Source organism: Neolamprologus multifasciatus, chromosome 19, assembly GCF_963576455.1.
Source record: "Neolamprologus multifasciatus chromosome 19, fNeoMul1.2, whole genome shotgun sequence".
Lineage (NCBI taxonomy): Eukaryota > Metazoa > Chordata > Actinopteri > Cichliformes > Cichlidae > Neolamprologus > Neolamprologus multifasciatus.
In genome coordinates this window covers 11690963-11705807 of record NC_140457.1, presented here as the reverse complement: position 1 = coordinate 11705807, position 14845 = coordinate 11690963, and the positions used below count along the sequence as shown (strand labels likewise).

Genomic DNA, 14845 nt, shown 5'->3' with positions numbered 1-14845 from the left:
CGAGTGCTTCTGGGTTAGAAACATGGTGTTGCACTATATCTTTAATGAAGTTTCTAATAAGATTATATCGGTGCAGTTATATCGCTTAAATGGTTTCCAAATGAGCTTTATTCCTTTTTTGATGTCATTTCTTCTGACTCTGACTTCATCACACAGGTGTGTCCACTCTCCATGTCCTGGCCTCTCTTCTCTGCCTTGGAGGTGACATTTCTGAAAGGGTCTCGATAGGTAGGTGGGTGGTTGCCGTGTGCGCGATTAGAGCCCTTTCTGGGCGGGGTGGAGTGCACTGAGGTGGGGGTAGGAGGCGTTGCATAGGACATCAGAAGTGTCTCTGCCATTTAGAGTCACCAGCCCTTGTCAGGAATGTCCGTCCCCTGCGCGCAGAGATCATGTACTGGATGCGCCAACTTTATTTTTAACTCTGCAGGGTGGGTCACTCGCCTGGCTTTCGGGAATGACCGTGGAGCGCGCGGCGCCTTCAGCCCCTTTCCCTAGTCCCCAGTGTAGGACTGTGCCCACCTCGAGCTGTGGAGACCTCTGTGCGCTCTGACCAGGACCCCCACTGAGTCAATGGGATTATAACTGGTTTACTGGCAGGAAGAAGACTAAAGATAAACACTTTCGGACAGAAGAAAAACCAGAAGCAAGTAAGTGTAAACTGAAAGCAGAACTAATGAGCTATTGCAAAATTAAATTAATGATCTTTGTGCAAATAGTATGGGAGCCGTGTTCATTTATTTAGACTACTGTTCGCAGTTGTTTGTTGGTTAAGTTTCCTCCAAAGTACCTGTTGATCCGGGCTGTCATGTTTAATAATAACGTAAAAGCTCTGAATGATTTATCATTGTTATAATATTCACTGATAAAACCGCTAAACATTGTTTTAATAAAACTATATACAAATTCCCAAGTTATTAATTTTTCTTTTACTGTAAAACAGCCAGGGTGGCGTGCGTCTATAAATTTGCGCAGAAATAGGCCATTGCGCGCGATTGCGCACAAAACTATGCACTTTCCAGAAGGTATTGCGGAACTATTCAGATAATTTACCAATCTAAAAGAAGCAACACTTAGCTCAAAAGTAGTCTGCTATACTTCAAGTATACTTCCGTCACTTAAAGGAGCACAATGCTACTGAAACGTGTGCTTAGACATTTCCGAAGTACAAGTACTCAGAAGGTGTCTCCAGTGGGCTTCCTGTCATATTAATACCGGTGCTTTAATGTAGGTAATACTTTAATGCTACTGATGTCATATTAGTTTCACGTCCAATATATTAGGAGTTGCATCATGGTTCTTACGCCTGTCGTTATTTTTTTTTTTTTATAAAAGTGACCCAAGAAAAGCGCCAGAAATATGTATTTCGTTACATTCCATCGCTTATGTTTGCCAAAGCTTGAAAACATTCCACTGTAGCATGTGAGCTAGTTTTCCCTTTGTTAAAGCACCTTGCAAAGCCTTTTCACCTTTGATTGAAAGCAGTCTGCTGCCCTTTGAAAGGCAAAGATATGGCACATTTCCTGCTCAAAGAAAGTTCAGCTTTATTCCCCTTAAAAGGACAAGTGAGCATGTGTGGCTCTGTCTGGCCAGGCAGGGACTTCAGTGTAAACACACTCCAGGAATAGTTTATTATCGATTCATCTTAACCTCTTGCAGGATCACACTCAGTGCTGTTGAAGTCCAAACAACACTGACCACAAAAAATGAGCTTCTTCTTTTCGCTTATGTTTCATGGATTGATATCCTTTCAACTCTTGGTTTCGGTATTCATTCTTATATATAAAAAAAGCAAGTAATTGTTCTTTACTCCATATTGATCTCTGAGTGCTTGGTGTTTATGTCTCAGATTTACTCTCAGCTGGACCGCAGGCCTACCTCTCCTCAGTCCAGTTGCTCCTGCCGCTACAGTTTCACGAACACACTGTAGGTCACACATCTCGACCACACCCATCTCTTATTTCATCCTCTCCATCTGACTCTGTGCTGCTCAGAATAATGCATGGCCAGCTAATGTTTTGTTCTGCTCAGAGTGCAGAGCAAGCACCAGCGTAACATTTACTTACAGCTGGAAAAATGGTCTGCAGAGTTGTAATTCAACTCAAGTGCTGATTTGATGTTTGCATTGGACATACTTGTTCACAGTGTAGTTTTGCTATTTAAAAAAGGGGGTCCAGTAAGTCCAGTAAGAGGAAGGTTACCAACTAATTTCGGCCAAGCATAAAGGTAAAACTTTCATTCACATCTTTAAATATTTTTTCCAAGATCCTATGCTGGCATTATATGCAGAGCTGTTTCCACAAAAGTCCAAGCTCATGTTGCATATACTTACACGCACCCAGGTCATGCAACATGTGGGGATCTGAAGGAATTCCAGCTGACATTCTTATCATCCCTCTTGACATTTTACTGCTTTGGAGAGATTATCCAGCACCTCTTACCCACCAACTCACAGCGTGCAGTCACTAGAATGATTTATGTACAACAGGAACATGTTCTGGGGTCTTTATCTACTGTAGGTGATAGAAATCTATCCACAATCAGCCAAAAAAACAAGATTGAATCAAATTAGGCTTTATTAGTAGAGGCGTCAGAACTTAACTGCAATGCACACATGCCTTTTATGCATACCAAACTGTACATCTGTGTATTTGTATTTTTTAAATATTTAAAACATTTTCCAGGGTGACCTTCTGTGAGCAAGCAGGTAGATTAGAGTGTTCCCTCTCACTCAAGGACACCACGAGAGGACACCTTGCTATTGAGACACACGTGCTGTGGCAGGCAGAGAACTTGTGACCTTTCTTTCACTGGACTTTCTATAATAAGGAGTTCAGCATGTCTCCAAATGGAACTGACTGCAGCATCACCGTGTATAAACATGTTTGGATTTGTGTTCAGCTGCTAAATGGAGCAGTCGGTCAATCCCCAAACACGATTTGATTCTCACAGCTTTGTGACAGTTTGTGAATATAAATTTGTGGGCCGTGTTAGAGAGGGTTTGTGCAGTAGAAGTGCGTCGTGCAGTCATGCCGGGCCAGGTTGTGCACGAGGTGATAAGGGGATCCCTAGTGGTGGGTGGAGCATCCCTGTGCTGATAACAGCCCTCTGCTGAGGACTGATACTGAGCAGGAGGAGGAGGGACACCTGTAGGATGCCATTACTGCGCATCACTGAGGGCCTCTTCTCTGAATGGACTGAACAAACAAACCTCTGTAGTTTGTAATTTGTGTCAAAGTACATTTAGTAAAATAAAATACTTACAGTAGAGACATTTTAAGTTTTTTTTAATATATATGTTTGCCACCTTTTAAAGTAATATTGAACTAATTATAAAGATGCAAAGTACTGAATATCATATGAAATACTGAGCACTGTGCAGGTAAACTATTAAAAGTATTACACTTATAATAACATAATGCCAGTAGTGAAGATAATCTAGTAGAGATGGAGTGCATCTACTGTTTTTAGTGAACTTTAGAATCACATCAAAAACTACAATTATTATCATCAGATTACAAATTATAGCCTTTATCTGTAATCCATCATTTAAAGCTCTAATGTTAGTAAAAGCAAAATGCACGCGCCCTTAATTTGTGCTGTAAAGGGGGATTTTGGCATGTTCTGTACCCCATGCTTCATCTCATGGAGTATTAACCTAAGTTAGACTCCCCGCCTCACTTCAGCTCACATGACTATTCTCACCAACAAAAAGACGCAAACACGAACACGTTCGTACTTCGAACTACGTGAGCGGCATCATTCAAAAGAAGGCGGTTTCGTCATGTTTCTGCTGTACAGAGGGGTTCCCCTCCCCCGTGTGGCATGATAAGAGAGCTATGCTGCACCCAGATAGAGCTATCTGAGTGGTTGCCCTTCAACCCGCCATTCCACACGAAGAATACACAGACACACTGCGCTGTGACAGTTGACCAAAGTCACACGTACAAAATGGAGACTGTGAGGAGGGGGCATAGAAACTCATGTGGGCAGCTTCAAAGCTGCCATACATTTGATTTTTGTGTAAAAATATCCTAAAACTGCAGCTGATATCACACCAATGCCCCAAATTAAATTCTGGTGTCAGTTATAGATACAGCCTTGTATAGATTGAAACTTAAACTCCCCTCCCAAAAAAATGAACTGCAGAATTTATCAATAGTTGGATGGCAACTAACTGTAAATATCATCACTGGTTGTGATGCAGATAATATTTTGACATTTTTAGACTATTAGATTGGAAAACTGCCTTTATATTGTCCCTAAATTAATGTTACATTTTGCAGCCAACAGCCCAATGATATACAATTAACTGTAAAAGCACTAAATTCTAACAATTTGCGGAAAATATTAAAGAAAGTAAATCATACAGTTTGTCATTTTTTTTCTATTAATCATTCTAACTTAAATAATTGGGGCAGAGAATAAATGATCATTTGTTTAGAAATGACCAAAGCTGTTATTCTTGTATTATAATCCTAATCAATCATAATGTGACGTGCTCTGTGTATTTGCCCTCTGTTTCAGGTCGCCTTCAGCATTCCCGGTTCATCCTGCCGCTTTTTCCATCTGCTCATCTCCCTCTTCACCCAGACCACCTGAGGACACCGCCAGCCGTCCCCCCGCCCGCTCGTCACCCTGGCTGCCGCCATGACTTCCACCACAGATTTTGACAATGTGGAGATCACGCAGCAGTACAGCCACATCAACACCCGCTTTGACCTCTCTGATGAGGAACTAGACAATGACAACAGCTCTGCCAGGCTGTTTGAGCGCTCGCGCATCAAGGCCCTCGCAGGTGAGTGCCTGCATAGTAAACAGGCTGCGTCCTCGGTGACAGATTTTTGAGATGACAGTCTTTTTAAAAGCGAAAGAGAAGGGCACAGAGGATGAGCTGTAAAGGGTGAGCACCTGTTTAACTTTAGTTGGGTTGAATAAAACTGTAACCTTCACTCAGATTTCTGTTACAAAAATTACAAAACTCCCACCGCAGGTCAGCTTTGAGTTTAGTCCACGGCTTTTGCTAGCACTCTCCAGGGTTGGTTGTGTATGGATGAATCTAACAGTTACACCCAACCAGCAGCTGAGCCCTGACACTTCTCCACACCCTCTGCAAATAACTGGGATCACTTGCACATTCCCTGAATGTCCAGTGTCTGACCGATCTGGACAGCTGCCCTGTCTCTCTTGCTCCCATAGCACAGATCTTTGGGATTTCTGGCTAAGCTGGTAAGCTGTGACCCACCTGTGGGCCTGCTGCTCTGAGTTTTTAAATAGCAGTGTTCCTGTGGTAGCAGGAAGCGAATCACAAAAGGGGAGTGATGGAGGGTCAACACCATGGTCGGTGCACAAGAGAGATGATAGGACACAAATTAATCTCTGTGGAGTTCAGACTTCTGGAAGGACTTAAGATATTTAAAGAGATTGTAATGATGTTGACACAGAAACGTAGTCCTCAATGAACTTTGAACAAAAGCATTTTTTAAATGTTAAATGTTGTCAAATACACTAGTATTTAACACATCATCACCACATACAGTTTAAATGACAAACCTGTTAGTGGGCAATGACACCCAGCAGACACTGAGCAACATTAGCTTTTCCCTGTGTCATCTTTGGATCCACCTGACCAACACAAGTCCAATATTTACTACTTCTGGCGGTCATACAAAGGCAGCAGCGGCTGAACCAAAACATCTGCAGGATATAAAAGCAAAAAATATGCTTAAAGACATTTAAAAGGATCCTTTTATCTCAGCAAACTGAGGGCTAATGGAGAGTTAGCAATCTGACCCACTATAATAAGAAAATAAATATTTAATAGAATGGCTTTAACAATACAGATCAATGTAGTTGATCACTGACACAAAAGTTGACAACTTCAACTTGTGACTGGATTTTGTGTAAGCACACACTGGCTCTTACATTCTGTGTGATATATATTATGCATGAATGCATGGTTTCCTGTGAGGCCGTTAGGGGCGGGTATACAATTTGAGTCCAGTGTGGAAAAACTGGGCTCACCGACCAACAAGGAAAACCGCTTTAGGGAGAATTATGTTGCAGACACAGATGACTGGTGTCACTTAGCTGCTTTACCGTCATCACGTTCAATCATGTTAATGCTGCTTCTCTCACTGCTGCGGCTCATTAGTCTAACCCAATTTCCTCCTTTTACAAAATTTACAAACAATTTTGCAACCATTTGCTTCAAGCAGTGAAGGCGCCAGACAAAAAACAGAAAATGGGCAAACACAGAAGGCAAATCCTCTGTAAAATTCTGGGCTGGATAACAACAATTAAAGTAGCAGTTTTGCCGATGAACATCAACCTCTCATCAAAACCATCTTTTTTTTGCCGACAGGCACATGTCAGTACCAAAATTGTGATTTGAACTTAGATTCAGTAACTCCCATATCTTAGTAGTTTTCAATATTTGATACTCTGGACAAAAGAAATCCCTCAGGTTTGATGCCGGCTCCTATTTTGGGTTTCCAGTATGGTTTTTTTTCCCGCCTTTCCAGGATATTTGTTGTTTTTTTTTGTTTTTTGTGTTTATAAAGAAGCACTACTTTTCCTGCTGTCTCTTTAAGTGATGAAGGCTTCTGTGTGTGGGTGCTGGTGATGTTGTGTTAGAGTGCTGCTGCTGTAATGCAATAAGTGTTTCCTGTCAGAGAAAGAGAGAGAGAGAGAGAGTGAAGGAGGGAGGAAAGTGATAAGAGAAGCAAGAGATGAGAGAGGCTGTGAATGACACCCGCTGCTGATTTACAGCTTGTGAGCTCAGAAATATGCTCTCAGCAAGCCATCAAAGAACATACAGGCCGTACTGAATATACACTAGTTTACACTGCGTCTTACTTTGGCTTAGAAAAGACGCGTTTCTTTAAGATACGCTTCAGTTTCGTGATGGTTTATTGGCTCAAAAAAAAAAAAAAAAACTCTCCATGTGTACAGTTAACATTCAGCGATGTCACGACTTTGTGGGAGTGTTTGTCTATGGGGAGGAGGGGGTTTGTGGGAACACGTGGATGTATTGAAACATAATGTATGCACGGCTGGAGCTGGAGAAACCACTCAGATCTGAACTGAAGGCTGCCTGAGCTCTGGTGTTGCCTGAGAGTGGAGGCAGAGCATCACCACGGCAGCAGTGAGGAGAGTGAAAAAGTGGAAGGAGGAAGAGGAGGGAGGGAGGGAGCAGGAGTGAACGTGAGAGGGATCTGGAAAGGAGGACAGAGAGCCAAGAGACTGGGAAGAAGAGAGACGTGGTGTGCCAAGCTCCTCTGCTGGCTCCAGAGGCGGTGTGTGTTCCTGTTGTTGTTGTTTGGGGGTCAAGATGAGCAGCCCGTGCCTGCTGCGCACTGCCCCTATAAGCCAACCCCGGCTCAGAGAGGTCAAGATCAGCGTGAAGGCCAGCAGCAGGGAGATTACAGCCATTCGGAGCAGCAGCGGAGGGGCCAGGGAGGCTTCCAGTCGCTCTTACATGCCACCTGAAAAGGAAGCACCTGTGAGGGTCAGCGTGAGCAGCAGCCGGAGCAGGAGCACGCCGCCGGTCCACAGGGCCCAGAGACCCGAGAGCAGGAAGTCATCAGGGGGAAGCACCTGCAAGCAGCAGCAGCAGCCGGAGCACCACCCGGAAAAGAACGGCACCATCCTGCATGTCCCGCTTGGCGTGGCGCCCACGGGGCTGTCCCCTTTCTCCTCATCCTCTTCCTCGTCCTCCTCCTGCACTCCCAGACATCAGCGGCCCTCTCGCCCCCATGTTACCCCTGCCCCCACCCCCCTCCTCCTCTCGTCCTCCTCCTCTTCCTCCTCGGCCAAGAGTATGAAGCGAGCTCGCTGGCTGAGTTACAGCACCTCTAACATCTGCTTCAACTCCATCCTGGACGGGCGCTTCAGGCAGCTGCAAGGTACAGGGTGCTGGTGGCAGAGCTGTGCGTGTGTGTTTGTTCACCCTCTTATGCCTCACAGACACTTTTCCAATTATGCCCCTCACTTACCCAACTTGGGTTTCTTGTTAGGCCTGGGTGAGATGGCAGGGAGGTCGAGCTGCGAGTTGTGTAAGTGTAAGGCTAGTTTGTCATCCTGTTGTAAGAACTGGAAAAAGGCAGCAGCAAGTAAGTGCAAACTTCCATAGCAGTTGCCATTTTATTAAATGTATTTGGTTGTAATTTATTTATTTCCAGGAAGCTGTGGCTCTGCCCCAATTGTTCACTGACTTGACTTTAAATAATTCATAGGCAAACTCCTAAAAAGGTTGTGATGTTTTTCCCTCCAAAGCCATTCATGGCTGGCTACTGTTACGCATTCTTCTGTGCCCTGTTTTTTATTTATAAACAAGAAACATATCCGTCATTGTGCCACCTATTCTCCGTACGGCCCTTTCCACTTATAAACTCTTCCAAAGTACAAAGTATGAGTGCGTTTCGTTCCTAACCTCCTTTTCCCCCGAATGACTTGCGTTGGTGGTGTTAAAAAACAATCAATTTCTCTGATGGTTTTACCTTCTCCCTGCCCATGTTATTAAGGTTTTAAAAGAGAGGTCTGCCGTCACAGTGGATTTTTGTTAGCTTGCACTATGCTCTCCAACTCCCCGATGACAGGAGTGCATTAGTGAGTGGAAGAAAATGGAGGAGACGATGCAGGAACAGAGAGGGGAAATGCTTTTTTTTTTCCCTGCCTCTGCTAGATTTCAAGTATTGACTGATTCTGCAGACTGCAGAGGCAACTGATACGTGAAGCAGCAAAGTTTTGAAGCCTCCCCAAATCAGGGATGCGTCTTGAGATGTGTATTGATCCGCCAAATGCATTTCATAATATTTTATTTACTTCCTATTTACCTGCTATTAGGGAGATATGGCCAAGACTGCATTTGGGCAGAATAAGATTTGTGTTTCACGTTTATTGGTTTACTTTTGAAATGTACACATGCTCGCTGTTGTCAAGTATGTCTGCCGCCGAGGTTACAAGAAGCAGTCTTTGAGTTGTTTGACTGACCTTTAACCCTTTTAGTTTTCACCAGTGGTGTATGCACCTCTCTCCAAGCCCTTAATCCTTTGCTGTTTTCTAATTAGAAATACAATCTCACCATTGGATTGATTCTCAGATTATTTTTTATGTCTTCTTTAAGCTTGAGCCAGGCTTTACAGTTCACTTGCTTCTTTTGCAGCTGCTCTAAATACCTTTGCGTGAGAACGCATCAAGAAACCCTGGGAGCATCAAATATGCATTAATATGATGCTCAGCAGTTGCCAAGTACATGTAATGAAGACTCAGACAATCCACTTGCCCAGTAAGCAAAATGTTTTAGTCAGTTAGATGTCTAGAAGACATCTGTAGTAGTACTGTTGTGCTCAGATATTTAGGGTAAAATCTGGTTGAAAGGTCAAGCTTTAGTAGTTGTACCAAATCTCACATAGACATTGTTTAACCAGCTATATATCTATTTAAAAAAAGCTTATTTTTGCATTGAGACTGGATGCTTGATGAATGATTTAACCTACTCACCTAGATCCTATCTATGACTGCTTCTCTCTATCCTAGAATATATCTGCCAAAGTATAGCCTGCTTTTAGCCCAATCCAACATTTAGAGATGTTTTTGGTGGTACAAATATGTGATAATAGGAGGGAAGTGTTGGTCAGTCTTGTTAATAAAGCACAGTATGATAGCTGCGGGACAGGTTGAGCTGGCAGTGTCATGACTCAGTCATGTAACGGGGTGCTCTAAGACCTTTGGGCCAAACTCAATAAGAGCTGACTGTGGGAAAAGACGGATCAAGCTTTGTACAGGGAAACTCCATCAGCATGAATAAGTCATCGGGCTTTCGCTGGAGTCAAAGAGTGGACGAGAAATTACAAAGTAAAAGCATGTGAAACAGAGGAGTGTTTAGTAAGGCTTGCATTGATAGCAGGCGGGAGGCTGGATAAGGGACAAAAAGCAGGCGTGACAAGACACAGCTGCAGTCCAGGGGAACAAAAAATGAAAGCGAAGTGAAAGAAGTTGGACATACAGTATGACTGCTGCACTTACACTTAATATTTAATAGCATGGCAACAGCAGGGCAATGAACAGATGAACAGTAAGGTTATACTCAGCCTGTATCACAAATTATTAGTACAGCCAGTTTTATATTTATAAGCTGGACTTAAATGTTCATGTTTCACTTCCATCCAACATTAATGCTTTCGAATAGCTTTGATTGATCAGTTTACAAACTGCGATACGTTTGCATTTCACACTAGCTTCACAGATTTTTAAGCCGAACTACATAAATAATGTTAAAATGAAATATTAATCAAAAACTGAATTAATAACCAATAAACCTGCTCAGTTTCATAAAATCATGGATTTTGGTGCTCCAGTCTTCTTTTTCCTGGTGAGTCCACCAGATCTGAGTTGATGTTACTGTTGGCGTGTCGTTGAACACGGCGCAGACAAACATCTCAATGGCTTTAACACAAATATACAACATATTCCATATTAGTAAGTAATCAGAGGAGGCGTGTCCCGATTCCTGCTTCTTTCTGTGACTGAGTTTGAGCTCGCCTTATTTTGACGTCTTATTTTTGAAACAAGAGAGCCAAGAAAACTTTTGGACTTAAGAAGAAATGCTATCTTTGTCTGTGTTAAATATAGAAGGTCAAAAAGCAAATGGAAAACCCAAACCTATGACCCGTAGAGCTAGGGTGTCTAGCTAGGCTCTCTTATGCAATGTTATGGTTCGGATCACTGCAAATCAATACAGCGCTGTCCTCGGTGACATTCCTCCTTATGTGAGTGGTCTCTCCAGAATAAAAGTGCATCCCTTCCAGCAACTATATGTTATATTATTTCCATATTTATTTACTAGGAAGCCAAAAAGCTGCAGGAAGTGTAGTGGTAAAAGGTTCCAGAGCAAGCACGTACTCTTGAAGCTTATCCAATAACCTATATGTAACAGTCTCCTAGGCAGCAAACCGCTCTATTTGAGCTCTCTATTAGTAAGTACTCTCAAGTGTATGAAACCCCTGACTTACATTTACAAATCTATTCTGCTCTCCATCAGCAATTCATGGTGTTAAATCGTGTATTCTTTAAATAATATTTGAAGGTCATAATTCAGCAGGCTTAGTGGCCTCATATTCTCAAAGTGAAGTGCCTCTAAAATCATCAGTGGTGACACTAAATTATTATTATTATTATTGTTATTGTTATTATTATACAGCTATCTGGTCTTAGTCACCCTCCAGATTTCATACCCTCAGTTACACTTTAAATTTCTTCCTTAGTAATTTTTGACCCCAGGTGTCCTTTTTGTCTTCATCTGAAATGTAAATTCTAGTTAACCACTCAACAACTGTGGGACTGTGAAATGTCCAGAGGGCTCTATTAATTTTAATTGGATCTGCAATAGATATCTCATTACTTTTAATTGATGTGATTGATTTTTTTTCTTTCTTTTTTTGTTCACTGTAATTTGCTACACACACTTTCTGTGATATAAATGCAAAAGCTCCAAATTTTTATTACATTGTAAATCGACTCTGAGACCAGCAAAGAGAAACTCTTATATGTATCTCAATACTCGAATATTAAAATCACAGATGTAACCAGATCATGAGTCAGTAATCAGGTTAAAATTATAATTTTCTGCTGCTCTAAAAACCCATAACTGAGTTTATGGGATTAAACAGAACTTAGTTTCCCAAAGAGGGCAGAAGGCTTTTTTTTATTTTTACAGAGCACTTATGTCATATTGAGCTTGTTGAACTGTTCATCTGGAGACAGCTCAGTGGGGTGCATGCAAACAACAGCTTCCCTCCCTTACACTCTCCCCTCCTATCTTCCCTCCCCCGTTGTCCTCCCATGCTTCCTAAATGGCCGGGAGCATCCATGTGGGCTGCGTCCCCTCTCAAGGTCTCCCGATGTGAAGTGATACGGCAAAACTCTGTGCATGTCGCAGGGATGCACTGTAATTGTCCTCTCCTCTCTAAAACCCTCTGGAGGCAGCACTCCAAATAGTTCAGAAAGGATTTGTTACAGTTTTTTATTTTTATTCGAGCCTTTTTGTGCGTGTGTCTCTGCTTTCTGTGCTGCTGACAGATAATGATGTGACCACGTGCTAAATCAACACTGACACCACTAATGGAGCTTTGCATGTTTTAATTGTCATTACTTTTTCATGGCGCAGTTATCCATGTGGATGTAGCTGAGCGGTGTGTGCTGTTGTTCTGCGGAAAGGAGCAGAATGAAGCATGATTTATTTACAGTGCTCCGCTGCACCTTGTGTTTTACGTACAAGAACGCCTGATTTCTTCTCTTTGATATGCTAAAGACCGAGCTGCTGCTTCAAAGTTGCTCACTGGGCGGTTTTTAAAAGTAGGGACGATGCTGCTGGTGATGTGTCTTGGTCTCTTCTCCTGGATGGGTCTCTTTGGACTAAACCTAACACTGCAGTCACTCTCCCCATTACTTTCTTTCAGATCTGACTCACCCTCTTTTTCCTTTCGTCCTCTTGACAGGTTTACCTAGCAGACTCCCCGTCTCCCCCCTCCTCCCTGTCCTTCTTAACCTTTAAATCAATATCTTTAACAACTTCCCTCTACTACCTCTTCTTTAGTTCCTCCTCTTGAGCTGTTCTTTACTTGTTCTCGACAACCTCAGTGTTTGAATCATTTATTACACCAGTCCTTAAGGATGCAGTCCTTTGCACTCCGTGGTTTGCAGCTGTATTCGGGTTCGGGAATAAAAGGGCGATCGGCAGCAGGCATGCCAAAGGGAAGTCATGTGGTGCAAGCTGGGATGACTTGAGGAGAGAATGTCTCATCACTGAGCTAAAGTTTAGGAAGCTATGTGTGGGATAAATCAAAAGCAGGGGAGAGGTGGGGATTTGTACTGAGTTGTGAGTAAAATCAAGGTCAGTATAATCAAAAAGCATCACTGCTGCAAAGTAATTTGTACAAATGTTTCTGATTTAGGTTATTTTTCATGGAGTAATAACTGCTAACATTTTTGTCCGTTTATCGTTATCTTAGTTTTAATTTTTCATTGTCTGGTAGTGATACCAGTGACTTATTAACAGCCATTCATCTTCTTTCTTAATCAATGCTCAGAGGAACTGCAAAAATAATTAAAGCTACATATCAGATTTGTCTAAATCTTCAAGTAAATAACCTGAAGGGCTGTTTGGAAGGGTTGCCAGAAATAAAAAAGAACGTGCCAGCAAAGCTCAGTTTTGCGAAATTACAAGTGAACAAAGTAGAAGACGTCTGGAACAATGCCCTTTGGATAGACAAGGCCACCATGGAGATGTCTGCCATAATGCACAAAACCAAACACAGCCTAATGACAACAAACACCTCATACCAACTGTCAAGCACGGTGATGAAGGGGTGATACTGGGCACCTCTGTATAACAAAGTATTCTAGTCTCACATGTGGGGACATATGTCCGACTGCTAAAGCTTGCTCCAAACTGAATCATGCAACAGGACAAAGATCCCGATCACAGCAGCAAATCTACAGCAGAATGGCTGAAAAAGGAAAAAAGAAAAAAGAATCAAGATGCTGCAATGACTCAGTTAAAGTCCAGACCTCTACCTGATTGATATGCTGTAGTGGGCTCTTAAGAGACACATGCATAAACAAATGCCTGCAACCCCACATAGTGTATAAGAGTAATTTCGGCCATATTTCAGAAGCCTTGAGTTGAGGATTTCCGCCATCATCGTTTTGGTTGGAAAAAAATAGATGTGATGAGAAAGTACAGATTGTGACTTATGGGTAATGACACGTGACTGATAGCTTGTTAGCCAATTCCATTTCATACCACAGATCATTCATTTTAAACATGGCACAGTATGACTAAAATTTACAAAATAGACTTTATTTTTATTTAGTATGGCCTAAAACGAGTGACTGAGTCGATAAAGTCAGCAGAAAAGTGTTCTCAGAGGTCACGACAGAAAGCCCCTTTCCCATAGACTTGCATAGGACCACTAATCTTTTTGCAACCACAACCATTGCCATCTAGGGGCTTTCAGACAGAATGCAGGCAGAAGGCACTTTAACATTGGCTTCATTTTTCTGACCCAGAGGCCACATCTATTTTTATACTGTCTGTGTGCAAAAGTGCATGAACTGAAGCAAAATTGTAAAGAATTACTGGCTAAAAATTCTCTAAAATGATGTGAGAGACTTACAAAGTTATGCAGAAAATGATTACTTCATGTTAATGTTGATAAAGGTGGTTATACAAGCTACTGAATCATGGTGCGTGTACTGTACTTTAATACACTGCTTCTACATTTTGCTTAGTTGGTTGGTTTTATAAATAACACTGAAATATGTAATGAATATGTAAAAAAACACTGTAATGTGTCATATTTAGGTCATTAAGGTAGGTCTTATAGAAACACACCGAATGCCCATTTATAGCAATACACCCACTCAGACCTCCCACATCTCCATTCACAGTGCATTTGGCCACAAATAAAATAAACAGAGTGTAGTACATTGGGTCTTTCTGCCATATGGTCCCATCAAAATTGGTTTTATTTTTGCTGCTGAGTAGGAGGAATATCTTCCGTACATTTTAATATGACGCACGTGTCTGCGTGAGCGTGATGTGTCACCATGTGGGCAGCGCTCATCCTCCCAAAAACCTCTCAGTGTGCGATGCTCATGCTATCTTCATCTTTCTGCCTTGCCATTGCCGAGCTCTCGTGCAAATCTCCCGTGGAGCATTTTCAACAAAATTACAACACGTGGCATAAATACGCTGCATCATGTCTGAGGAGGCATTGATAGTTACAGTAAAGCTTTTCCCTTGTGAGCAGACAACAAACCTCCATTATATAAAAAATCATGA

The 14845-nt window shown here is 42.1% G+C and overlaps 1 protein-coding gene across 2 annotated transcripts in view; it reads left to right on the top strand.

Annotated features, from left to right (window-relative positions):
- Positions 1 to 114: 114 nt before the first annotated feature.
- sptb (spectrin, beta, erythrocytic) overlaps positions 115 to 14845 on the top strand; it is a 42431-nt gene continuing 27700 nt past the window's right edge. Inside the window, exons 1-2 of one of the 2 annotated variants that reach the window (XM_085143957.1) lie at positions 115 to 647; positions 4525 to 4795. In XM_085143957.1, the coding sequence (XP_085000083.1) occupies positions 4648 to 4795 (148 nt within the window). In that variant the 5' untranslated portion in view covers positions 115 to 647; positions 4525 to 4647. Of the gene's footprint in view, positions 648 to 4524; positions 7905 to 14845 lie in introns of those variants that run through there. The other variant, XM_085143956.1, reaches the window with a different exon arrangement.